This window comes from Hylobates moloch, unplaced genomic scaffold (assembly GCF_009828535.3).
Source record: "Hylobates moloch isolate HMO894 unplaced genomic scaffold, HMol_V3 SCAFFOLD_5, whole genome shotgun sequence".
Taxonomy (NCBI): Eukaryota; Metazoa; Chordata; class Mammalia; order Primates; family Hylobatidae; genus Hylobates; species Hylobates moloch.
Window position 1 is genome coordinate 68,641,497 of NW_026652280.1, and position 25,206 is coordinate 68,666,702.

Here is a 25,206-nt window from a genome sequence, read left to right on the forward strand (position 1 = left end):
GTATGGTCCCTCTTCTGGATGGTTCGACTCCCTTATATCCAGCCTGTGCTTGGTTGTCTTTGGCTTGGGTAAGGGGTTAAGGTCACCTGGCTTTGGGACCTCTGTGAGAGGACCTGCAGGTATTTCAGGAACCATCTGCTTTAGGGCCATGTGGCCAGGATCCTCCACCACGGAGGGAAGGTCAGAGGAAGAAGAGCATATCCTCTCCCACCCTGGCCCTTAAGCAAGAATCACTCCCTCACACTTCCTCTGACAAGCACGGGCAGCCTTGACCTATAGCTGCCTTAATAAGTCATTTCTTGGGAGAAATTACTCCAACCCCATACATTCCGCATAGCAGGTTCTAGTTCTACATTTCTTCTGCTTGATCTTGTTTTCCTGATTTTGAATTCTTGGCTCTACAAAAATCCTCTTGGCTCTTCCCAATTTGAAACTCTTTCAGGCTTTCCTGGTCATTTTTGGACATTGGCCTTCATTTCATGGCTTCTAATGGAACTGCTTTTCAAGCTCAGGGTTCTCCTGTTGGCATTTCCTTGGAATTCCACCTCTCACTGGTGTATTTAGGACCACGAATGAATCAGAAGGATGAGGGAGGGATCAGGAAGTGCCGATGGGAGAAGACCCCTCAGACCTAGTTTATTTTGTCTTACAAGCGGTAGCAGAGGGAAATTACCCAACAATAGTGACAACAGGGGCTGGGTTGGGAAGTGGAAGAACCTTCTCAGAGGTGGTGGGTAATGACCTTGAGATGGCTGTGCTGTCACTGGCTGCCTCTGACCAAGATTCCTCCTACTCTCCCCATAAATACAACCCGGGAGATGCTCAGGGGCTGTTCTCATGCACTCTTGCCTTTTCTGAGGGATGGAATCATGGTCTCTAACATCTTACAGAAGCACTCTGGTGCCTCTTACAGAAACACTGGGAGGGATGGGTGGGACTGCTGCCAGGGAGTCCAGAATTCCTTCCTGGAGTAGAGGTTGTACACCAAGACAAAGGGCATCTGGTGTTAGAAGTGAAAACAGGGTAGGGTAGGAGAAAGGAAATTTGTCCTATCAGCTTTCAGTCATTCGATTAGCAAATACGTTTTGGTGGTTCTTTTGTGGCAGCAAAGTGCTGTGAGAATAGAAAAGAGACAGTCTTTTCCTTCAAGCTATTAATGTTTACTTCTATTTGGGCAGCCAAGAAAGGGAGTGGGGAAATATCTGATGAGCAATATAAGACTGTATTTAATAAAGTTCCAGTTGGTCTGATGCAGTCCAGAAAGGACAGAGGAGTTCAGGAAAGGGTGAGGTCAGAATCATCTGCTGTGACTAGGAAAGGCATGTGACGACATGTGTCCCAGGTGGGGTATGTGCCACAGGCAGTTACGGATGTGTTGGAGGAGGAAATTCCAGGAAGGGGGAAGATCTGGGACAAAGGCCTGGAGGTTGGAGTGAGCTTGGCACGTGTTGGCAGGGAGGGGCCATCAATAATATCTACCCTGTGCCTGCCCTGGGGAATAGTGGGAAAGACGGCGGGATGGTGTGCGTCTCAAAAGCATGCAGAGTGGGTGGGCTTGATGTGCTGGCCAGGATGGCGCCTGCCTCGGCTTCCCCATTGCCAGGCAGTCAGAACACTGTTTTCTTCTGAGCCTGTTGTGGCCCCAGGCTCCTCCTTAATGTAATGCCTCAGGTAGTCACTACCAGTTAAAGAGATCAAACCTATTGGCCATCCTCCAAGGAGGCTGTGGGAGCCATTCTAGTGTCTTGAGTAAGTGCGTGATTCATGCAATTTCCTGTGCAATCTATAGCTGGAAACCAGGGCGGGCCTGTACTTCCACAGTGCACACAGTCGAGTTAGAAACACCACCAGCCATCTCCTCACTTGTTTTACATTTTTGGATAAAGTTGTGGTTTTTAGCAGATTAAAAATATATTTGGAAATAAATACTTTTTACTAAGAATAATAAATTACATTCCTTTCATCTCTTACATGTGACTCTAAAACTCATTCCAGTCTTGATAGTGAGCCACAGTTGGGTAGGGGAGTTTCTTAGAAATTATACAAACCAAATAACAGAATTTGAAATGCTGGACCATAAAAATCCAATTTATTCCAAATACTAAAAGCGCTAAAGCCAGCAAACATCAAAAGGCCTAAAAAATCATGGCAAGTGTTAAATGCACAATGCGTTTTCCTTATGTGAGATAACGAGGAAGAATAGAGTCTGTGCTGTTAAAATGTGTGTGCTCTGAGATGTACCTGTCCGTGTTCTGCGACTGATGTGGTGCGGGTGGCCCCGCCCATTCACCTGCTGCTATCACAGGAGCTGCCCAGAGAGCCCATCAAAGGCATCTGGAATCTCTCTTTCTTAATTAAAAAAATTCTTAAAGAAGAATATGTAAAACATGCGTATCGTAAGGAATATTGTGGTAATAAAATGAACAACCGTGTAACTGTGCCACAGAGCACCCTCCCCCAATCGTATCCCCTTCTCTCCACCCAGAAGTAACCACCCTGCTGACTTTGGTGATAACCACTTGTTTTCGTTATGCTTTATACCTATGTTTGCATTTTCCAAGCAGTAGATTTGCCAGTTTTTGAACTTTGTAAGCGGAATGAGACTGTATGTGTCATGTGATGACGTGTCTTTCACTCAGCATGCTTGTCAGATTCAACTGATGGGAGTTAGCTGTGGTTTCTACATATTCATTGCTGTCTACTGTTCTGTTTTATGAGTGGAACACAGTTTATCTATTCATTCTATTGGTGGATATTTGAGTTATTTCTGGCGTGGTGTTACTATAAACATTGCTGCTTGAACGTTCTGGCACATGTGTAAGCATTTCTCTGGACTGGGGTAGGTAAGAGTTGAATTGCTGAGTTTCAGGGTGTGCACACCCTCAGTCTTGCTAGGTAATGCCAATGTCTTTCACGGTGGCATGGAATATGCCAATCGTGTGTGAGACTTCCTGCGGCTCTGCCTCCTTGCCAGGCTTCAGAATTGTGATCCTTCAGGGCATATAGTGCTATCTGACAGTCATTTCAATGTGCATTTTCCTAATTACCTATAAAGTTGTCATCTTTTTATATGTTTTTTGGCCATTTAAGTTTCCTCTTCTGTGAAGTGCCTGTTCAAATCTTTGCCATTTTTTTCTATTGGATTGTTTACCGTAATCTTGTTTATTTTTAGGATTTTAGAAAATATATACTTGATGCTATTCTTTTGTTATCTCTATGTGTTGAAACTATCATCTTCAAATTTAGGTCTTATCTTTTCATTTTCTTTATGTTGTCTTTTGCTTTTAAAAAATATTATTATTATTATTATTATTATTATTATTATGATGATGTTAGAGATAGGGTCTTACATAGTTGCCCAGCTGGAGTGCATAGCTCACTGCAGCCTTGAACTCCTGGGCTCAAGCGATCCTCCTGCCTCAGCCTCTCAAGTAGCTAGGACTATAGGTGTACACCACCGTACCCAGCTAATGTTTTTAAAAAATTTTATGTGTTTGCAGAGATGGGGGTGTTGCTATGTTGCCAAGGCTGGTCTCAAACTTCTGGCCTCAAGGGATCCTCCCACCTTGACCTCCTAAAGCTCTGGGATTATAGGCATGAACCACCACACCCAGGTCTTTTTATCATTTTTTAAGAGACAGGGTCTTGCCATGTTGCCCAGGCTAGAGTGCAGTGGCTATTCGCAGGCCTAATCCCACCACTGATCAGCACTGAAGTTTTGACCTTCTCTATTTCCTACCTGGGCCAGTTCACCCCTCCTTAGGCAACCTGATTGTCCGTCACCCCTTGGAGGTCACTATATTGCCATGCAACTTCGTGCAGACACCCGATTGACATAGTGCACTACGGCCCAGAACTCTGGGGCTAAGTGATTCTCCTGCTTCAGCCTCCCGAGTAGCTAGGACTACGGGTGCATGCCACCATGCCTGGCTGTGTTGTCTTTTCATCATCAGAAGTCCTTAATTTGTATGTAACATGATTTATCAATTTTTTCTTTATGGTTTATTTTGGGGGGAAGAGCCTAATTTTAAGAAACCTTATTTTAAAAATATTTCCATACCTCCAAGATCAGGAAGTTATTCCCCTAATATTAACTTACTCCCCTAATATTAACTATCTTTCATAAGCTTTACAGTTTTGGTTTTCCTATCTGTCTTCAAATCACTTGAAATGGATTTTGATATGTATGCTGCTTAATTTTTCCCATGTAGACACCCAGTTGTCTCAGCATTATTGGATGTAAAGTCCACTGTTTTCCTACTGACCTGCAGTATTAGCTGTCATATGTCGCATGTCATGTGCACAGTGTTTCTTGGGCTGTCTCTTCTGTTCCATCGGCTGACTTAGCCATCCTTAAATCAACACTGCACTAACTTAATTATGATACCTTTATCGTCAGTCTTGACAAACAGTCTGGACTTACGCTCTGGGATCTTTAATCAATACTTGTGGGCCCCAGAAAAGATTTTATGAGCACATAGAAGTGTAGGTGTGGACATGTTATGGTCTGGTGGAGACTGCGCTTATGTTGTACTTCGGATTATGATGCAGAACTATGTTATCTATTTCGTTGCTCACATGGTTCCAACTTTGGCCACTGGGGTTTCTTTCTGTTGGCTCCTCTGTCCCTTTGACATATGCCTATCATTTTGGTTTTTGAGCACTTTCTTACTTTCTGGCACAATAAGCTGTTTCAGATTTATCTTGAATATTTTTGGCTCCAGCCCTATAGTCAGCCTGACTCCTTTTCCCTAATTAGGACTCCACAGGAAACACAGTCCCTTCTTCAAGGAGCTCAGCCTAGCAGTAGACAGCTTCTTTGGAGGCAGGACCAGGCTTCCCTGCAGCAGACGGGAACTTGAAATCAGAGTAATGAGCCTCAGCAGGGACGGACCACCACGCTGACCTGCAAGGATCGTGTGTGGACACGTCGCTGTGGCATGACCCTGCTTTGACCCTCTAGCTATGCTGTAGGGCCAGGTGGAGCCTGGAGTGGCTTGAGCTGGGGATTGCCGTGAACTCTTTCCACTCCCCAAGGCATTGCATAAGTAATGTCACTTTCTACTTGCACAGCAAAATCAGGGACACAGTTTTCTAGAACACGGGGTGCCTCTCCTCCCCGCAGCCCATGATGGTCTACCCTGGGTGGTGAGCCGTTGCTTGTGTTAGAGACAGAATGCTCTGCAGGATTCTAAGTGGTCAGTTATGGCCCACAGGCCACTGGCAAGTGGAGACAGAGCTGTGGAGCCCTCAGGAGCCACGGAGGGCCTGCCACCTGTCACAAAATGCCTACTCAGCTGTTACTGGCCCCCTGTGGACGGCAGTGCTAGTGATGTACAGAATCCTGAGACTAGTGCCAATGACTCTATGGATACACTGAGTGATCTGGGTGTGCACTGCTATGGTGGCCTTTGTGATCAGGAGGCGACATTCGGTGAGAAGAAGGGAAGAGCTGGCCCAAAGGGCTTCAGCCCAGGGTGAGGAAAGGCCAGGGCCAAGATGCAGCCAGCACCCCAGGCCGGTGGTGGCCTCACATCGCCTATGCCAGAGGTCAGTCCTCGATTGCTCCAAACCCTCTGCTCAAGGGTTCAAAAGGAAATGAGCGGGTCTTCCCATCAGGGCCCAGATGAGCTTCTGAAAAAAAGCATGACAAAACAACCTCCCAAACATCCCGGAATGACCGATGCAAAGTACACCCCACACGGTTCACAGCACGAAGATCATCAGGGGCAAACCGCGGACTATCTGAATGACAGCACGGACCGTCAGCAACCTGCAGAGCTGCCTGGCCAAGAAATTACCAGACGGAAACAACGCTTGCAGGCAAAGGAGGAGAAGAAGGGAAGGCCGGAGCAGGCAGGGGCAGGAGTGGAACAGGCCGCGAATGTTGGAGTGACGTGCAGACCTTCCTGGCCCACACCCCTCCGAGCATCTGCCCGAGGGCAGTAGGGACCACGTGGAGGATAAGGACTTGGCAATGGTGGGGAACAGGGAATCAGGACACGGCAGTCCCTCAGCATCCCAGCCAGAAGTCCCTCTGAAGAGTGAATGATGATGGTGACTTAGGTGTGTCTTTTGAATATCCTGAGGGGGAGATTGGAAAAGCAGACATGCAGTCCTGGGAAGAAATCCAAAGGTGTAAAGAACTCACAGAGGAAGTCCAAAGTCTGCCCAGCGGGCAGGCCTCTCTGCAGGGCACAAGGGCACAACTGGAGAGGGAGCTCCCAAAACTGCAGCTGAGGGTTCCCTCTGCCTACTGCACCGAGAACCCATGATGGGGTCTCACGGGAGTCCACGGAGGAGGACGCCTACTGCCTGGACCTCCACCAGAGACTTCGAAAGGTGCACAAAAACGTAAACTGCCGTGTCAGACTTGCAACCACTACAAGAAGATGGCCCAAGACCTGGCCCAGGAATCGAAAAAAGACACTTCCAATTTTCAGAGGGAGATCTTCCATGAGAAAATGGCCCAGGAAGGCCGGATGGTCGCTGTGTCCACTGAGACAGCGCTCCAGGCGCTCCGGGAAGAAAGTGACCACAGCAGGCAGAAGCCAGATGATTTTGAGGCCAAGTTCCAGCCTCTCCGGGGTGGTGCTTTGGCTTCCGGGGTTCCGCCCGCAGCCCACAGGGGCCCAGAAGTGTCAGGGGGACCATGGGATGACAGGGCCCCCAGAAGGGAGGCAGGTCACAATGTGAGGGTTTGGGTCCAGTACCTGCTGGTTTGATTCTGTTTTCCCTGTAACCATGTCCTGAACGCCCAGAGTCTTGGCAGAACATCAGCCAGTGCTGCTCCCTTTAAGGCATTTTTGACTGATCTCTTGTTAGTTTAGTTCATTGGTTGATGCTGAAGTTGCTTATATTGATGTTTGATAGATGGCATTAGGATTGTAAGGTACAATTTTTCAGATAAAGATTGTTTAATATAATTCTTGCAAATACACGATTTCCACATCTCTGGACCCTCCGTAAGTACGCGGGATAAGTATTTCATTTTCATTTAGAAAAAGGGCCTCTCTTACCTCGACATCATTGTGTTCATTATGGATAGGAAGACATAGGCCATATCTGAGCTATGAGCTGTTATTAGAAAATAGTACAGTAAATTGGCTGGAATAAACTTTGGTTTTAAAACAGTGCCAAAAGTGTCATAAAGTTCTTTGTCTCTGACCCAGAATACTTGGGTCTTCTGTCAGCATCCATTGACTATATCAGATAATTGTATTGACTTATAAATAGGGTAAAGTCAATCCCTTCATGCTTTTTATGAGACAGATGGGACACTGACAGAGATATGACCATCTGGAATACAGCCAATTAATGAGATTTAAGGGAAGTCCTTGAGATTCAGTGGCAGATACGTTGAACAAATTATATAGTCTTTTGTACAACAAATAGTTCTCCACTATGCAGCCTTTTTTTTTTTTTTTTTTTTTTGAGATGTAGTTTCACTCTTGTTGCCCAGGCTAGAGTACAATGGTGTAATCTTGGCTCACTGCAACCTGCGCCTCCCAAGTTCAAGCAAAACTCTTTCCTCAGCCTCCCTAGTAGCTGGGACTACAGGCGCCCGCCACCACGCCTAGCTAATTTTTGTATTTTTAGTAGAGATGGGATTTTGCCATGTTGGCCAGGCTGGTCTTGAACTCCTGACCTCAGGTGATCCACCCACCTCAGCCTCCCAAAGTGCTGGGATTACAGGCTTGAGCCACTGTGCCCAGCCCACTATGCAGCCTTTTAATAAGGGGACAATCCTGAACAGCAGGTGGTAGGCTCAAAAACACCTTTCCTATAGGCATGTGGATGTCCTCACTAATTCAGCTGTCAGTCCTGCTGTGACAATTAGCAATAAATTTCTTCTGGGGTTGAAGGGGAAGGTTCTACCAACTTCAGACAATATTTACAGAGACATAAAGAAAGAAGTCATAAAGAAATATTCAAAGTTCAAAAAAAGAATGAACATAAGTTCTTATTGAGGCCTCTAACTCTAATTCAGGACCACAGGCCCCATTCTAACCTTCTTTGGCAGTGGGGGAAGGATGTTAAAAGCCATCAACTACTGAATCATTAAACAGAGTGGTAAGCTTCTGTTCCTGGGGATTTTCTTCGAAGACAGAGTAATCTCTTTTGCCTTCACTTCACATACTGCCCAGAAGTTTCAGCATTTCATAATGTAACTTATATTAATATTAAGAACTACAGCTGTCTTAGTGATTACTTTCAAATGGCACAATTTTTACTTATAGTTGATCTGTCTCCTGTTTACTTAGGAAGTGGGTTGTAAACAAGTTGATTATTACCACTGCCAACCCTAACTGAGTGCCTACTGTGTGCATGTGTGTAGTTCATGTCAATCTTCCCATCCCATGAAGTTACTATCCTTTTCCTATCTTATCAATAAGGAAACCGAGACACAGGTGGGTCAAGGAGTTGATCCTAGGTCCTGTAGCTAAGATGGTGTAGGGTCCAGCTTCTGATCTAAGTGGTCTATCCCAGAGCCTGTGTTCTTGACTGTCATGGTATCTTGCATCTGCTAAGAAGTACAAACAGGACCCACAGTACAAACAGGAACTCCCAAACTGCCCCGAGAGAAAACGGCAGCTGATGTGATCCCGCTCAGAGGATTTGGAGCCGACAGCTCTTTCCAGTGGTTCTTTCTCTGGCCTCTTCAGGACTAAGCTGAATTTCTGTCAGGAGAAGGGGATTAAGAGGCAAAGGAATGGCCAAGTCCCCTAGAGAACCTGTTTTCTGCCCAGTCCCTGTTGGATTCCAAATTCTGATATGTTTTCCATGAGAAACAACCCATTTAAATCTGTGGTGTGAACCTGACACTGCTCGTTTGAACTTGACACCAGGAATTTAGCCCCAGGTGAATAGCAGTTAAGGACATGTGCTATTAAGTAGGTGAGGCCCCTTGGGAGCAGAAATTCTTCCCAGGTACACGGTTGTCAAATGCTTTAGCTGTAAGTGCTTAGATCATTGCAATGTGTTATTGTCTCATTAGATATTTGCTGTGAAGGGAGTGGCTATTCTTTGTTTTTTTCAAAGAAGTTTATTTTCGTTTTTTTCCATCTCACAGGTAAAAATCCAAGTGTCTGTAAGAACTAGCATTTTAAAGAGAGATTTTGCTGCTTTAATTATTGTTCAAATGGTTGCCTCATCTGTGTGTTACATAGACATCTTGGGTATTTAGAGAAAATATGAGCTAGGGGGAGCATAACAAACTCTGATTATTCATTTCAGTGGGTGCTTGCCGAAACGGGGCCTACTGTGAGAATGCGTCAGAGCACACACAGCCCTGCAGCCCTCCTCTGCTTGATTTTGATGAAATGTTGTGAATGATTTCCCTTGCTTTTGGCTGCAATACCTTAAACATGTGGGATGGTTTTGACAGAAAATAATTCCACCACACAGTTAACAGCCGTCTCCTGCTCACTGCTGCTGTGCTGCTCGTGGCCGGCTTAGTTGGTCTTTTATGCTTGACCTTGGAAGGGGGCTGTGGCTCGGGGAGAGAGTAAAAATATACTGCAAAAAAAAATTTAATGAGATGTTAAATGTTACATTCCAGGAGTCTGGAAGAATATAATATACTTAGTTTTTTCTGTTACAGTATCTTAGAACTATAATATGCATGCTAGAACATGTATGAACCACCAGAGAATTTGTTTTAGGAAGCGCTAATGAGTCCACTCTTCTTTTTCTTTTTCTTTTTAACTGTAAAATGGTGCCTGAGCAGTGCATATTTTATTGTGCCCTAGGTATAGTCATCTTGATACAGATTTCCAAACTACTGGCTTCATAGTGTCAGATTATGAATTGGATAGAGTGAAAAAATATCAGACTTGACTTTTTATAGTACCCCCTACAAGAATTATTCTCCATCTTTAGCAGGCTTGAGAGCTGTTGGGAAGCTTGCTACAGTGTAGATTTCTGGGGCTTGCCCAGTAGACATTCTGATTCTGTAGGTCTGGGGAGATTTAGTATATGAAGAATGGAGTGGAACACACGGGGACAGTCAGTGTGTGAGGAACGGGGTGAAACACAAGGGGAGAGTCTGTGTGTGAGGAACAGGATGAAACATGGGGAGAGTCAGTGTGTGAGGAACAGGGTGAAGCACATGGGTAGAGTCAGTGTGAGGAACAGGGTGAAGCACACGGGGAGAGTCAGCGTGAGGAATGGGGTGAAATAGACGGGGAGAGTCAGCGTGAGGAATGGGGTGAAGCACACGGGGAGAGTCAGTGTGTGAGGAATGGGATGAAGCACACGGGGAGAGTCAGTGTGTGAGGAATGGGGTAAAACACAGAGTCAGCTTGTGAGGAACAAGGTGAAACACGGGGAGAGTCAGCATGTGAGGAACGGAGTGAAACACATGAGGAGAGTCAGCATAGGAATGGGGTGAAATAGACGAGAAGAGTCAGTGTGTGAGGAACGGGGTGAAACACAAAGGGGAGAGTCTGTGTGTGTGGAATGGGGTGAAACACGGGTAGAGTCAGTGTGTGAGGAATGGGGTGAGACACGGGGAGAGTCAGTGTGAGGAACGGGGTGAAACATGGGGAGAGTCAGTGTGAAGAACGGGGTGAGACACGGGGAGAGTCAGTGTGAGGAACGGGGTGAGACACACGGGGAGAGTCGGTGTGAGGAACGGAGAGTCAGTGTGAGGAACGGGGTGAGACACACGGGGAGAGTCAGTATGTGAGGAACGGGGGAAAACGTGGGGAGAGTCAGTGTGAGGAACAGTGTGAAATACATAGGGAGATTTAGTGTATATAAAGATATTTGAAATCTGTGCAAAAAAGAGGTAATTCAGTAAATAGTGCTGGAATAAATAAGAGAAGGAAAAATAAGAGAAGATAAATTCAAAATGGAACAAGGATTTAAATGTAAAACAATGAAATCATGAGACTTACAGAAGACCAATAATTTTTAAAATAATCTTCAAAATGTAATGAATTATTTAATCATGATACAAAACTCAGAAGCCATGGCTGAAAATGATGAATAAGCCTGACTATATGAAAACTTCTGAGTGGCATAAATGCCATAAACAAGAATCAAATACAAATAGCAGGTTGAAAAACATTCAGAAAATGTATTACAAGGGGCTAGGTTCCGTAATATGCAAAGAACAATCACAAATAAATAAGAGGAAAAAACCCTCAAATAATCCAAAACCAACCTGGGCAGAGAACATGTACAAGAATGTCATGGTACAAGAATGTCATGGAACAAGAAACACTCATGGCTTCTAAAAAGTTATTCACCATCCTTGAGTAAAAGTTTCTCAGAATTAATGTCAGATTTTTTTCATTGAGAAAGGACTTCAAAGTATGATGCAGTTCTACACTTGGGGTGACTTATGATCATTAATATACTGGTCAAGTTGGCTGATCTGGCCTGTGCTCCCCTCATGCTTCTATGGAATGTTGATAATTGGACCGGAAGCTCTCCTGGGCATAAAATGAAGGGAGGGGTTGAGTCGGATAACACTACGAAGGGCCTTTACTTGTTTCTTCTACTCGCATAATTTCCTCCATCTTTTTGGCATTCTGTAAGAAGATAGTGCCATGCTGTCATCCTCGCTGAGACGGCTTTGCAAAGATTCATTTAAGAAACATTGATATAACACTTATGGTGTGCCCGGCATTATTCTGAGCACTTTATAATATCAACCTCCTTTTCCCTTATGTAAACACTGAACATTGCTGTAAAATGTCCACCCAGCCTGGTGGAATGCATGGACGACATAGACCTGAGGGAGGTGAGCACTGAAGGGTATTTACTGGTGGAGACGATCGCTTTCTTTCTGTGAGCAGTGCACTTGGGCTGCCTGCCGGTATTTACCCTCTCATGTGAGGTGCTCATCTGGGCCACCTGGAAACGACTCTGAGCCAAAACCCATGGCCAGGACGCCTGAGTGTACTCAGGCAGATGGGAGTGGAGGTGGAGCTCATTTCTCTCCAAAGGAACCTTCCCAGTAAACTTCCATAGGGAAAAGCATTCTTCTACCCTTAGCCTATGGATTTGATTCCCTTCCCTCACAGGCAGGGCTTCAGGATTCCTTCTGGTGTACCTGTCTTCCTTTCCCCCAGCCATCAGTGAAGGAAGACCACAAAGAATTTAACCAGCCCTGAAATTAGATCGAGGCAGCTGCCTTGTTGCCAGGTGACTTCCACAAACAACAAAACAAGCACCCCTATTGGGTAGCACAGGCCTGGTGGAAATGCTGGAGGCCACAAGAATGTTATTTCTTGATCCCCTCCCCTGCTGAGAAGCCTCTGAGTGCCAGGGACCAGCTCAGGGCTCTTCCTGTGTCCAAGAGACACGACAGGCCACTGCCTGGACCTCGCTGGAATACAGGCTGGTTAACATCAGAGCCTGGGACTTGGAGGAGACTCCCTTTCATGTTGTTTTCACCCTCGAAGCCTCCTTCCCAGCCCGCTTGGAAGGCTGGGTGAGCCTCTAGTCCCGGATCTTTTCCAGTTGACTGTCTCAGCACTCACCACACTTCCCACTAAGTCCATAGGTCCCTCCACTACCCACTCCTCCTTTCTGCTGAAGGCGGCTTGGGGTGATTTTTGTCATCTAGTCATTCAGCAGATGCTTACTGATTGCCTCCCGAGACCCAGGTAATGTGAGGATCCCTGGACATGAAAACAAAAGCCATGGTCCTGGTCCGAAGACATCCACGGCCTGTTTGAACAGAGAGACAGCTTCACAAGGAGATGGTATGACGATAGGAGTATGACAGGAAGAGGGGAAGAACATCTAGCCTGGTGGAGGGGTTGCCAGACTGAGCTCTCTAGGAGGCCGTGTGAGATGTTGCCACCTGAACAGGGAGAAGTGGGTGCAAGAACCCAAAGTTCCACCACCAGCAGCTGATTTAAAATAGCTGTGGCTTCGGGGGTGAACAGGGGAAGAGTAAGGCATGAAGCCCCGTCCTGCTAAGGCGTTGGTTTGATTCTCCAGCAATCAGAAGATGTTGGAGAATCTTATTCATAGGAATACTTGGTAGATTCGCAGTTTGAAGAGTCCCCACCATGGGCACATGGATTGCAGGAGGCTAGAGGACCAGGAAAGGCAACTGTGGGAGTCCCTGTGAGAAGCCAAGAGGGGGTGACTGCAGCAGAGGCAGCGGGTTGGCAGTGAGGCTGGAGGGAGGATAAGCAGGCTTTATCACAGAGCATTGAGGGGTTCTAGAGGGGAAGCTGTGTGTGGGAACTCGGTCTTTTCTGGCTTGGGAAGCATCAGGTTTGCGAGAAGAGTGGCAGATTTGTGGGTGAGAGGTGGTTGGTCGGGCTTTGACAAGTTGCATTTGTGAAGTCCATTTGCCATGAGCAGCAGTTAGCTAGCTCAAGGGGGATATGTGTCCAGACATGGAAGAGAAAGGGTGGAGTCTGTGGCCCCCGAGCCTGTAACCACACAGCATGAACGGCAGTCCCTAAGATGCTCTGCAGGACAGTGTCCACCATGGGAGGCAGTCACCCATCCTTCATCCTGACTCAGTGCTTTCATCCCCATCACCTGAGCCTGATTGGTCTCTTTTGTGGTCCCGCAGCCGTTCCTGCGGTCTCCAGCTTTCCCACTTCTCCCGCCCACCTCATCCCGCAGTGGCTCAGGAGGGACTCCAGCTGGGTTCTGAATTCCACCCTCCATCCTGACCACTCAGCCTGCCTGGAGCTGGCCGCCACTGCTGCTTTGGGATGGGGGTGGGCTTCAGATAGTCAGGGAGGAAACCCGCAGTAATGCTGACATTGATGGGCCACGCAGACTATGATCAGCTCCGGGAACGTCTGTGAAGGAGCAGCCGGGGGACGGGGCTGGCCTGAGGGGATCTGCATCCACACTTCCCGCAGTCGCAGTAATTCTCAGTGATTTCTGCGTATAGGTTGGTCTAGAAAGTCTAAAAATAGTCTTTACCGTCAAAACTGACTCTCTGCATGTTTATACCTTGGCTTGGGAGAACTCGCTTCAGTTTACCTGTTTCAACGCCTAGCACAATGCCCAGCATATAGTAAACACTATACACTTGTTGAAAAAAACAATAAAAGTAACTGGATGCCGTACCCTCCCATAATCGTAATGACAGGATTATGGGAGGCATCTTAGGGACCTGCCGTTCATGCTGTGTGGTTACAGGCTCGGGGGCCACAGACTCCACCCTTTCTCTTCCATGTCTGGACACATCTCCCCCTTGAGCTAGCTAACTGCTGCTCATGGCAAATGGACTTCACAAATGCAAGGCTGTGGTGGCAGCCTTTCTGCCTCATGGGTCTGTGCAGTGGCCTCTCCTGAAGTGCAGCTGGAGTTCTCAAATGTTCCTGGTTTTACGTGTTTGCAAGACATTCTGGGAAGTGAATTCTCACCTTCGCAAAACTCTCCTCAACAAATTGTAGTCACACCATTTGTTCCGACAGCAATTTATCTGACGCTAACTGGATGTCCTACTATTCAGTTCAATTCAGACACTGACTACCTGGAGTTAGTGTAGACCCTGCGAGTTAAGAGCTCGATACTGCAAGACTGCCTCCCATTTCAGACTAGAGCTGCAAGTTTCCAGTATCCCCAAGTTATCTGGATTTCTGCCCAACAGATTACAAATTTGGAGTCTCCTATGACCTCCCCTCAAATTCAGTAATTCACTAGAATGGACTCACAGAACTCAGGAAAGCACTGTACTGTTAAAGGAAGGAATTATGATTACTGTCAAAGGAAGGAATTACAATAAATTTATTTTTAAATATTCTTTAGAGACAGTATCTCGCTCTGTCACCCAAGCTACAGTGCAGTGGTACGATCATAGCTCACTGCAGCCCCAAACTCACTAGGCTCAAGCGATCTTCCCATCTCAGTAGCTTCTGAGTATCTGAGTCCACAAGCACACACCATCACACCTGGCTAATTTTTCCTATTTTTTGTAGAGATGGGGCGTTGCTATGCTTCTGAGGCTGGTCATGAACTCCTGGTCTGGAGTGATGCTCCTGCCTTGACCTCCCGAAGTGCTGGGATTACAGGCATGAGCCACTGTGCATGGCCCAAATTTAGTTTAAAGATCTCAATTGGGCCAGGCGCAGTGGCTCACGCCTGTAATCCCAGCACTTTGGGAGGCCGAGGCAGGCGGATCACGAGGTCAGGAGATCAAGACCATCCTGGCTAACACAGTGAAACCCCGTCTCTGCCAGAAATACAAAAAAATTAGCCGAGGGTGGTGGCGGGTGCCTGTAGTCCCAGCTACTTGGGAGGCTGAGGCAGGAGAATGGCGTGAACCCAGGAGGCAGAGCTTGCAGTGAGTTGAGATCGCGCCACTGCACTCCAGCCTGGGCAACAGAGCAAGACTCTGTCTCAAAAAAAAAAAAAATCTCAATTGGCTTTATTCATGATTCTAGAATTGGCAACGAATCATTCCATAAAATAGAATAAGTGTTCCCATGGGCCGAGCAGAGGGGATTGGTTTTATAGACAGAGAAGGGCTGAAGAAAGCAGGAACAAGGAACAGGAGGCTGCTAGGCGTTTCAAAGATACTTTTCTTGGGGGACAGGCAGAGGGAGGGACAGGGAAACAGAACAATGGAATATCAGATTAGTTAACATTTTATGTAAGGATTAAAGCCAAGGGAACTTCATTCCATGGCTACTGAAGATTTCAGCTGGCCTATTTGAGAAATTGGCTGTTACCTCTTGTGACTTCTCAGAAGGTCAGATAACTACTTAGTCTGGATTTGGTGAAGGGAAACTTAAGCATGGGTGACTGCTTTTATTTTCAGTCTGGTCTCGTGGGGCCTAATGCAGGAGCTTAGTCCCAAACAAAGGCCTCCTATAATATTAATTTGACATACAGTTCTGTTGTTATGGACACAACTCAGGAGTAGCTAAATGGAAGAGACAGTGAGGGCGAGGGGTGGGAGTGGGACAAAGAGCTTCCAGCCTCTCCGGGGTACCACTCCCAGCACACCAGTGTGCTCAGCAGCCCGGACCCTCTCAAGCCTTGTGTTCAATAGTTCATATTGAGGCTTCATTACTTAGTCATGATTGATTAAATCTCCAGCCCCAGAGGCTGGGATTGGAGCTGAAAGGTTCAACCCTTTAACCATGTGATTGATTCCTCCAGCAACCAGGCTCATCCTGAAGAGGCCACAGGATGGTCTAGGGCCACACCCTATCAAACTCAGGCATGGTTGAAGGGGCTGTTCAAGAATACCAGAAGACACTCCTATCACACAGGAAACTCTGAGGGTTTGGGGAGAACTGTGCCGGGAACCAGGGCAAAGACCGAATCTGTGTTTTTTATTATGCCACAGTAATGGGAACATATTTTGGCAGACTCAAGAATGGTTGGTCCTTCTAATCTTAGTTCACATTAGAGGGACTTTCACAGGCCCTCCAGATTCTTCCTGTAAGCACCTGTTCTTTAGGAGGATGGAGTAGACTCCTGCCCCGCCTCACCCCAACTCCAGTGCATATGACAGTTTGAAACATTTTGAGCCCCACATGTGTCTGTCAAGATGGAAATAACGGCCTCTGGCATGTGGTGCTGGTGGGTGCTTGTGCCATTGCGGCCCCGTGGGAGTGAGGTGGACAGAGTCATGGGTTTGAGTTAAGCCCTGTCTCACCTCTCATTAGGCATGTCACTTTGGCAGGCCTATGATTTAATGAGACCCACCTCTAGCCATGGAAGGAGTCTGAGGGTATGCTTTTCTTATCTTCCCATCTCCATATCTATGTTGTAGACTGTGAAGGAATTAGCCTCTTGGCCATGGTCATCCTCAGGATGGAGATGTTGGGCGGTGGTACATGGTAACTGTTCTCTTGTAAGCCTGGTGAACCTGTGCTGCTCCTCCTTGTCCTGCAGTTGGACTGATTAGAGGGGCTAAGGAAGTGCTTCACCTGTGAATGTGATTTCCTCTCACCTGCGGGCCCAGAGGCATCCTTGCTTGCCAGGTGCTCCTCACCCCACCCCCAGAAGGGTAGCAGGTGACATCTCCTCCTGCACCCCATTGTGGGCAGAGATGAGCCCCACCCTTTATCTGTGCTTTGATAAAGACTTCAGGAAGAGGCTGGGCGCGGTGGCGCAAGCCTGTAATCCCAGAACTGTGGGAGGCTGAGGCAGGTGGATTACTTGAGGCCAAGAGTTCAAGACCCGACTGGGCAATGTGGCGAAACCCCATCTACCAAAAAATACAAAAATTAGCCAGGCATGGTGGTGCGCACCCGTAATCCCACCTACTCAGGAGGCTGAGGCACGAGAATTGCTTGAACCCGGGAGGCGGAGGTTGCAGTGAGCTGAGATCATGCCACTGCACTCCAGCCTAGGCGACAGAGCAAGACACTGTCAAAAAAAAAAAAAAAACTTCAGGAGGAAGTAAAAAATAAGATATCATGCCAAACTGCACAGAGAAAAGCACTTTTCTGTAATCTTTCAAATATAAAAGTTCTGTTGCCAGAAAAACTCAAGCATAATCCCTGTGACAGGCCTGGGTCTTGTCTGTTACAAACAAGAGAGTGAATGTTGGGGTGTACTTTTCCCTGCAGTTTGGAAGCACAGGTACCTACTGACTTGGCTCCAGGGACATATTTCCTTTGGCTGAGAGGCTGGGGCCATCGCCTTTAACATGGTAGACCCTAGTTAGGCACTTTTCCAGCTAGGACTGAAGGGTCCTCCCTGCATATGATTTGAGTCCCATAGGAATTTGAATGCCAAAGTAGAATTTCCTTGGTAACTTTAAACCTCTTGAAGCCATTTACAGGCTCTGAGGCAGGTGGAGGAAGGGATGGGGAGGTGGGCACTGTCCCATCACTCTCTGTCCCTGTTTTGATTTTGTGTCCTCCTTCTTCTCTTTTCCAGTAGCAATCCTTCTGGTCGAGGATTGTGTTATCTCTTGCCTGCAGCATTACACGAGCTTCCAGATTCTTCTCCTCACCTCCATCCATTCTAAGCACCATTTTTTCCTAGACTGTGGAGCTGACCCTGTCACTTCCTGTTCTTCGTTGGCCTCTGGGTATAGACAGACATGGTGTGCCTCCCTCTCTCAGCTCCAACCACTCTGACATTCTCTCCCTTCTGGCCCGTGTCATTCATTTGCAAATCCACCATAACACCCCCAGCAGTGCTGGGTGCAGAATCAACTTTTAATAATCTCCGGGAATGTGTGCACTCTCCTGTCTCTGGGCCTCTGCTCAGGCTGTCCCATCCCAGATTCTGATCTGCGTTTGCCTAGCCTTCATGGCCACACTTAAGGTGACCACCTCTGCGCATCTTCCTGGGTCCATTGAACAGAACACATCACTTTCTCCCCCTCTGCTCCTGAAGCACTTTCTGTCTCAGTGTTGTGGATTAGAGTGCCCCTGGATGAGCCCTGTCCGTCCGTGCTCTAAAGCACAGGTGCCAGAAGGCAGAACCTGTGTTTTCCCTGGCCCCTGGGAGAGGGACTGGCATGCAGCAGCTGCTGGAGAATAGGAACTGCATCTTTTTTGTCTTTGGATCCACCACAGCATTTTCACATTGAAAAGAGGTCAATAGATTTTTTTAGGGTGGTATGGCTGTAGACCCCATCCAAGTACTAGCCAGGCCTGACCCTGCCTAGCTTCCAAGATCAGATGAAATCGGGTGCGTTCAGGGTGAGTTTTGTTTTGTTTTGTTTTGTTTTTGAGACGGAGTCTTGCTCTGTCGCCCAGGCTGGAGTGCAGTGGCGCCATCTCGGCTCACTGCAAGCTCCGCTTCCCGGGTTCATGCCATTCTCCTGCCTCAGCCTCCCAAGGAGATTTTTTTTAATTGTTCATTTAAATAGAGTTCATGCCCTACAACCTTTGTGAGAACTCCTTTTGCAGATGAAAGTCCAGATATGCCATCCTGTATTGTAGCCATGGTCGGTATAACCACGCTCATTTCCAAACTGTCACAGCACATTGCATATTTTCTCTGATTTGTGCAAGATAATATGTAAAAAGTTTCACAAAAGCATGTGTGCACAAACATACTAACAGTGGTTTGGTGTTTCTTAATATTGAGTCATGTAATGGGGGAAAAAGTTGAAATCAGCTGTAGCTCTGAAAGCTGAAATGTGTACTGACATATTCATCATGGTTTTCCCTGCTATTCTGGAATTCTTCTGTGGGAGCAGGAACACTATTTTATATATGCATATCTTCTCTTCATGGATGCCAGAGACTGGGTTTTAAATTTTAAGAAGTCTCACTCATACTAGGTGTCCATCCTTGCTGAGTGATTGAATTATTATTCTACAAGAAGATAAAGGAGCTGTTGCCGCACAAGCTGTTTGGTCTTTTGGGTGATTTGTATTTTACAAACAAGCATTCATTTCCTGTCTATATTTGACCTCTTTTCCAGGGAGGTTCCCCTGAAGGATGCTAAGGAATATGCTGAATCCATAGGTGCCATCGTGGTTGAGACAAGTGCAAAAAATGCTATTAATATCGAAGAGCTCTTTCAAGGAATCAGTAAGTACCTGAAATTGGGTTTTCAGCCCAACTTGCATTTTTATGCTTCTGGGAGTCAAGGATAACATTTTAGAACTCTGAAGTGAACTTTTCATCTGTGTGAATTTATCGGATGCCATGGATACAAAATCTACAGCTATGCAGTTGTTAATACCCACTTCTATTATTCTCTCGATTCTAGATTTCCATGATTCTGTTCTGGAACCTTTTCACTCTGAGTTCTGTAAATTAAAATGAAGTAATCCTGTTGCAAAAATAAAGTTTATTTTAATTAAAAATTATGCATTCTGTAGCATTTTATGTTAAGAGTAGAGATAAAATAGACAAGATATAGAACTCAAGGTCACCCGTTAGATGGTATGACTCTAGGTAAACTGAGGGAACCTTCCAGTAACTTTTTTTGCCCGATAATCTCCTACAAAAAGTAATGTCTCCATCCTGTGTGACCTGAAATTGGGAATTGGATACAGGGTTGGCATGTACAGGTACCCCTTGTGTCTGGTGAGCTAATTAGGGAGGGTGATAGCCTCCTTCCTGGTCCCAGTGCTGGGTCCTGTTATGCTCACTGTATGCCGGCTCCCCGGGAATAACCTTATCAACCAGAGCTGGTTCCCAGCTAATGGTCCTGCCAACACATCTATCTGCAGCTGTGAGGCTTCCAGCTCAACAGATTTAACCTTCATAAGTTCTCTGGTTGTGTCATTCTGTTCTGGATTCTACCAGAGAAGTCCCTGCTGACAGCCGTCTGGGAAAACTGCTCTGAGACACCCTCAGGAAAGTTCGACCGGAGCATTATCAGGGACGTTGGGAGAAGTACAGGTGTTTGATGAAATGCTGGCCTTGAAGTTCCTGGAATATCCACCTTAGGAAGAGTTGAACCCCAAAACAGTAATTGTCCTCAAATATCTTAGCTCCAGACAACTCCAGAAGGGAAACTGATGGTTTGATCTCTTTCCTGCCTGAGATCGTTTTTGGCAGAGCTCTCTGACCGTGGCTTCCCAGAACAGTTTTGATTTCTGTTTAACTGGTTTGAGTGCATTACTTTAAACTCCAAGAACCCACAGGAGGGAATCTTTTGTTTATGTTGGCTTGATGGAGAATTCACTGGAGATGGGGAATTCTGACCTGCCTTACCTACACTATGCAGAGATATGCAAAAGAAATATGCAAAAGAATGGCTTGGAGCCTCCCCTCCCCAGCCGCTGACCCTTTCCTTCACCGGGGTCCTCACCCCCTTCCCTTCTTTCCACTTTCCCTTTCTTTCGTCCTTTGATTTCTTACTCTCAACAGAATGGTTTCAGGCTCCTTGCCCTGAATGGCTGAACTCTAGCAGGCTGGGGCTGGAATTTCATGTGGGAAACCCCATGTCCCCACATTCCTCTCCCTTCTCCATCATGGTCAGTGAGTGCAGATGCTCTCTGGAGTTGTGTCACTCTGGGTGACATCTAAGTTTGAGCTCGAACTCATTACATTAGCCTCACATTTCCTCAGATTAAACTCATTCTCTTCTGGTGGCATTAGGCTCTTCTGCTCTGTTCAGCTATGAAACATTTTGTTTTTACAGGTGGTTTTAATGAATGAAGCTAGATAGCTCCTGAGGACGATTGCCTTAGCACCTTCCGTCCTTACAGCCCCGCACATTCCGCAGAGCCCCCTCCTCCTCCTTAGTTCCCTGGCCTTGGAAGACCCCCAGCACAAATAGCAGTGGTCAGCCAGGGGAGCCTGGTGCCTTGTATGACCTGAACTTCAGCTTGAGGCCTCTGCACCAGCTGGGAGGCTTTCTGAAGTTTATGGAAGTCATTATTAAAATTTAAAAATATCAAATAAGGACCCGAAAGAGAAGAAGCCTGAGTAGGAAGGACTGTACTAGTATCTTTTTTTCTTTTTTTTTCTGAGACAGTCTTTGTTGCTCAGGCTGGAGTGCAGTGGTGCAATCATAGCTCACTGCAGCCTCCACCTCCTGGGCTCAAGCAATCCTCCCACCTCAGCCACCTGGGTAGCTGGGACTACAGGTGTGCACCACCACACCCAGCTAAATTTTTGGATTTTTAGTAGAATCAAGGTCTTGCCATGTTGCCTAGGCTGGTCTCAATCTCCTGAGCTCGAGCAATCTTCCCCCATCGGCCTCCCAAAGTGCCAAGATTACAGGTGTGAGCCACCACCCATGGCTTGTAGTAATAACTTAAAAGACATTTATCCAGTATAAATCCCTTCCTGTGTGTGACAGGGACTTTGAACAGATTAATTCCTCAGATCCCGGTGGTCTACTTAATGAAAAAACAAGTGCTTTGCTTAAACATGGGTAATTATGGTTTCAAAGTAATTAATTCCTATATAAGCCATCAAATACCCATATCACCTCATCTTTCATGTCACATAAACAATTGTTTGTTTCTGTTTTATTATACTTTGGTTGTAACTGCCTTGACAAAGAAAGCTTGTAAATACACAGCCATGGCAAAACCTCAGTCTGTCCATCTGTCTGGCTATCCATCTGTCTGTCTATCCATCTTTCCATCCATCCGTCTGTCCATCTGTCCATTTGTCTATCTGTCCATCTGCCTGTCTGTCTCTGTCTGTCCTTCTGTCCATCTGTGTGTATATCCATCTCTCTAGCTGTCCATCTGTCTGTCTATCCATCTGTCTGTCTATCTATCTATCCATCTGTGCATCTGTCTGTCTATTCATCTGTCTGTCTATCCATCCATCTGTCTGTCCATCTGTCCATCTGTCTGCCTGTCTATCTGCGTGTGTAAGCACTGGTGCCTATCTTTTGCCTCTTTTCTCCTTCAGGTGAATATCTTCAGAATGGGGTTCCGTAGCCTAATTGCAGGTTAATTTAAAACACAATTCCAAGTACACCTAAATATATTGCAGCAGACTTTTCATGTATTTTTCTTTTCCGTATTCCTACTTATATTACATGTGCTCCTTCCTGAGCTTAAAACAGAACTACATATTGCTGACACTTAGGCTCCCCAAAGCAATGTTCCACAGTTGACTATGCCTGGAGAAAAGATGCAATAAAAAGTTAAGGAGCTGTGAAAATAAAAGCCCTTTAAAAAGGTGTGCTTAAACAAAATTAATTCACATTGACTCGGTTGAAGAGATGAATGTTTCTCTTTTACAGTCCCATAGTGTTCATAAACCAGAAATGGGACAACTGTGTTTTCTGAACATTGGCAAATACAGTGTCTAACTGGAGACTGCTTGCAAAAATACGTTATCTTTTTAAAGACTGAAGCTACCCTGTAAAGAATTTAGGTGCTGCTCTGTTTGGGGTGGTCTGTGCAGTTTGTCCTCCTCATATAATATATTGTCATCTGATTGGTATTCCTCTAGGCACCCTTTTCTAAATCACATTTTTAGACCTACTTTATCTGCCTGCATGTGGCTAATTCTCTTCCATGCATTTCTACTCAGGGTTTGTTTATTTTTTTTCCTTGGGTTCTTACACCCATGGAAGAAAAGTAAAAACTTGAGGTTACTTTTGGTTTGTTCTGCCATTTTGACACTTAAACATATTCTATCTTTAAATGATTCTCCAAGCGTTTAGGTATGTGTCTGTTCTTCTAGGGAGATTGCAAGTTCTTTGGGAGCTTGTCTTTTGTATTACCCATAAAGCTGAGACCAATAAATGGAATGGTGCTAAATTCGGGGCTTTGAATTTGGATCTCTGTCCTCATCTCATGATATAAAGTGAAATGTAATCACTTTTCTCTGGGAATTTAAGGTTGAAGAACAGCAAATTAGACAAGCCTACTTACTCTTGATTCGTTTATTCACAAATATATACTGTACTCTTTTATGGGTAGGTGCCATGCTAGACCCTGGGGACAGCACGGTGACAAAGCACAGTGACAGTGGAGAGGGGGAGACAGCTGTGGGCACAGTCAGATTGGTGTCTGGTGACTCTTGGTAATCAGTGCTGCGCGGCGAAGGAGCGGACTGTGAGAGGTTACTATGGGGCGAGGGAGTGGCTTTAGATTGGGTGGGGAAGGCCTCCCCGAGGAAATGATTTTAAGCTGGACCTGAAAAACGAGAAAAGGCCAGTGGGCAAAGAGCTATCAGGCAGAGCAAACCGCAGGAGCCAAGTCCCAAGGCAGGAAATGGCGTGGTGCTTTTAAGGAAGAGCAAGGAGTGCCGTGGGAAGTTGTGGTTAGAGACTCAGCAGGGCCTTGCCATGGGGGTAAGGGTGATACTCTGAAACAATTGGAAGCCCCTCAAGCTTTTAAAGCAGGAGTGCAGAGTGTCCAATTTACATTTACAAAAAAAGATCACATGTAGAAGGAGGAAAGTCTCCGCATGTCTCAATCAATTGGCATGCGATTGTAATAATCCAGGAGAGAAGTGGCTTGGACGAGGGTGGAGGAAGTGGAGCTGGATTTCAGAAATCTTCTGGAAGAAGAACCAATAACACTGGAAGGAGATGGGGAATGAGGAAGACAGCGTTACCAAGAGTCATCCCCGGGTTCTGTTTCCCGGAATGAGGAGGATTGGCATAGGAACAAGTGCTCTGGGCTGGATTTGGTTATGAGCCTAGCATACAGGATTCTGGATTGTGTTGAACCCAAGTTTTGGTTTGTAGATTATTATTATTTTTTTATTTTTAGAGATGAGGTCTCGCTGTATTGTCCAGGCTGGTCTTGAACTCCTGGGCTCAAGTGGTCCTCCCGCCTTGGCTTCTCAAAGTGCTGGGATTACAGGTGTGTGCCACCATGGCCAGCTGGTTTGTGGATTTTAATTACTCAACTCAAATATCTCCTTAAAGGTATTTTAACTTTTCCTGAGGGCAAAGAGAGGTGGAGCTGCAGGCTCAGCAGAAAAATGTCTGGATTGGGGTGGAACCCAGCAAAATAGCTATGCATTTTGCTCCAGTTAATTTAAATGTTGACTGTGGCAGAGAAAGCAGGACTTTCTCCTGAAAATTACACTTGGAGACATTAGAGACATTAGACTAGGTTTTATATTTGTTGTTAGCTTGAGAGCAAGGTGAGAAACATTTGTTTTATTAAGGTGAATATATGGGCATGGTGGTGTGCACCTGTAGTCCCAGCTACTCTGGAGACTGAGGCAGGAGGATCACTTGGGCCCAGGAGTTTGAGGCTGCAGTGAGCTATGACTGTGCCACCACCCTGCAGCCTGGGCAACAGAAGGAGATCCTATCTCTAAAATAAGTAAATAAATAAGGTAAATATATTTAGAGGTACAAGCATATTGGCTTGGAAAATTGGAATAGGGTGTTAATATGAAAGACAAGAAGTTAAGACTTGTGGGTAGTGATCATGTCTTGTTCTGGAAACATTTGTTCACAGAGTGTTGTGCTCTAGGCACCTTTGGTTAATAGCAGGTTAAAGAAATTTTAAAGCAAAGCAAAAGGTTTGCAGATTTTATAATAGTACAGCAAGCCATCAAGTGAAGGTAAGTTTAGCAGTTAAGGAACAAGGAAAGGACAAAGACAAAGTTTGTCCACTTTCTTACCCCCAAAAAAGTTAATTTAGTGAATGTGAAATAATGTCATTTCAGCATATGGGCAAGTTGGGTCTCAAAAGGCATGTCTTTTATTCCAGCAATTCTAAAGAAGAAATTGTTCAGGTATGCAAACATAATAACAAGCTTTAATATGTATGGAGCTCTGATTCTGTGCTTTTGTTGCAATTGCTGAAATATATACTTAGCTCATTAATGCACCCTTGATCCTGTGAAGTAGGCACTGTTATCATCCCTATTTTACAGATGAGGAAATTGAGGCCTGGAGAGG

General features: G+C 45.9%; 1 protein-coding gene across 1 annotated transcript in view; it reads left to right on the forward strand.

Annotated features, from left to right (window-relative positions):
• Window positions 1–25,206, forward strand: part of RAB31 (RAB31, member RAS oncogene family) — a 163,316-nt gene that overhangs the window by 127,120 nt on the left and 10,990 nt on the right. Inside the window, exon 6 of the mRNA XM_032152818.2 lies at window positions 19,336–19,445. Within this exon, the coding sequence (XP_032008709.1) occupies window positions 19,336–19,445 (110 nt within the window). The remainder of the gene's footprint in view (window positions 1–19,335; window positions 19,446–25,206) is intronic.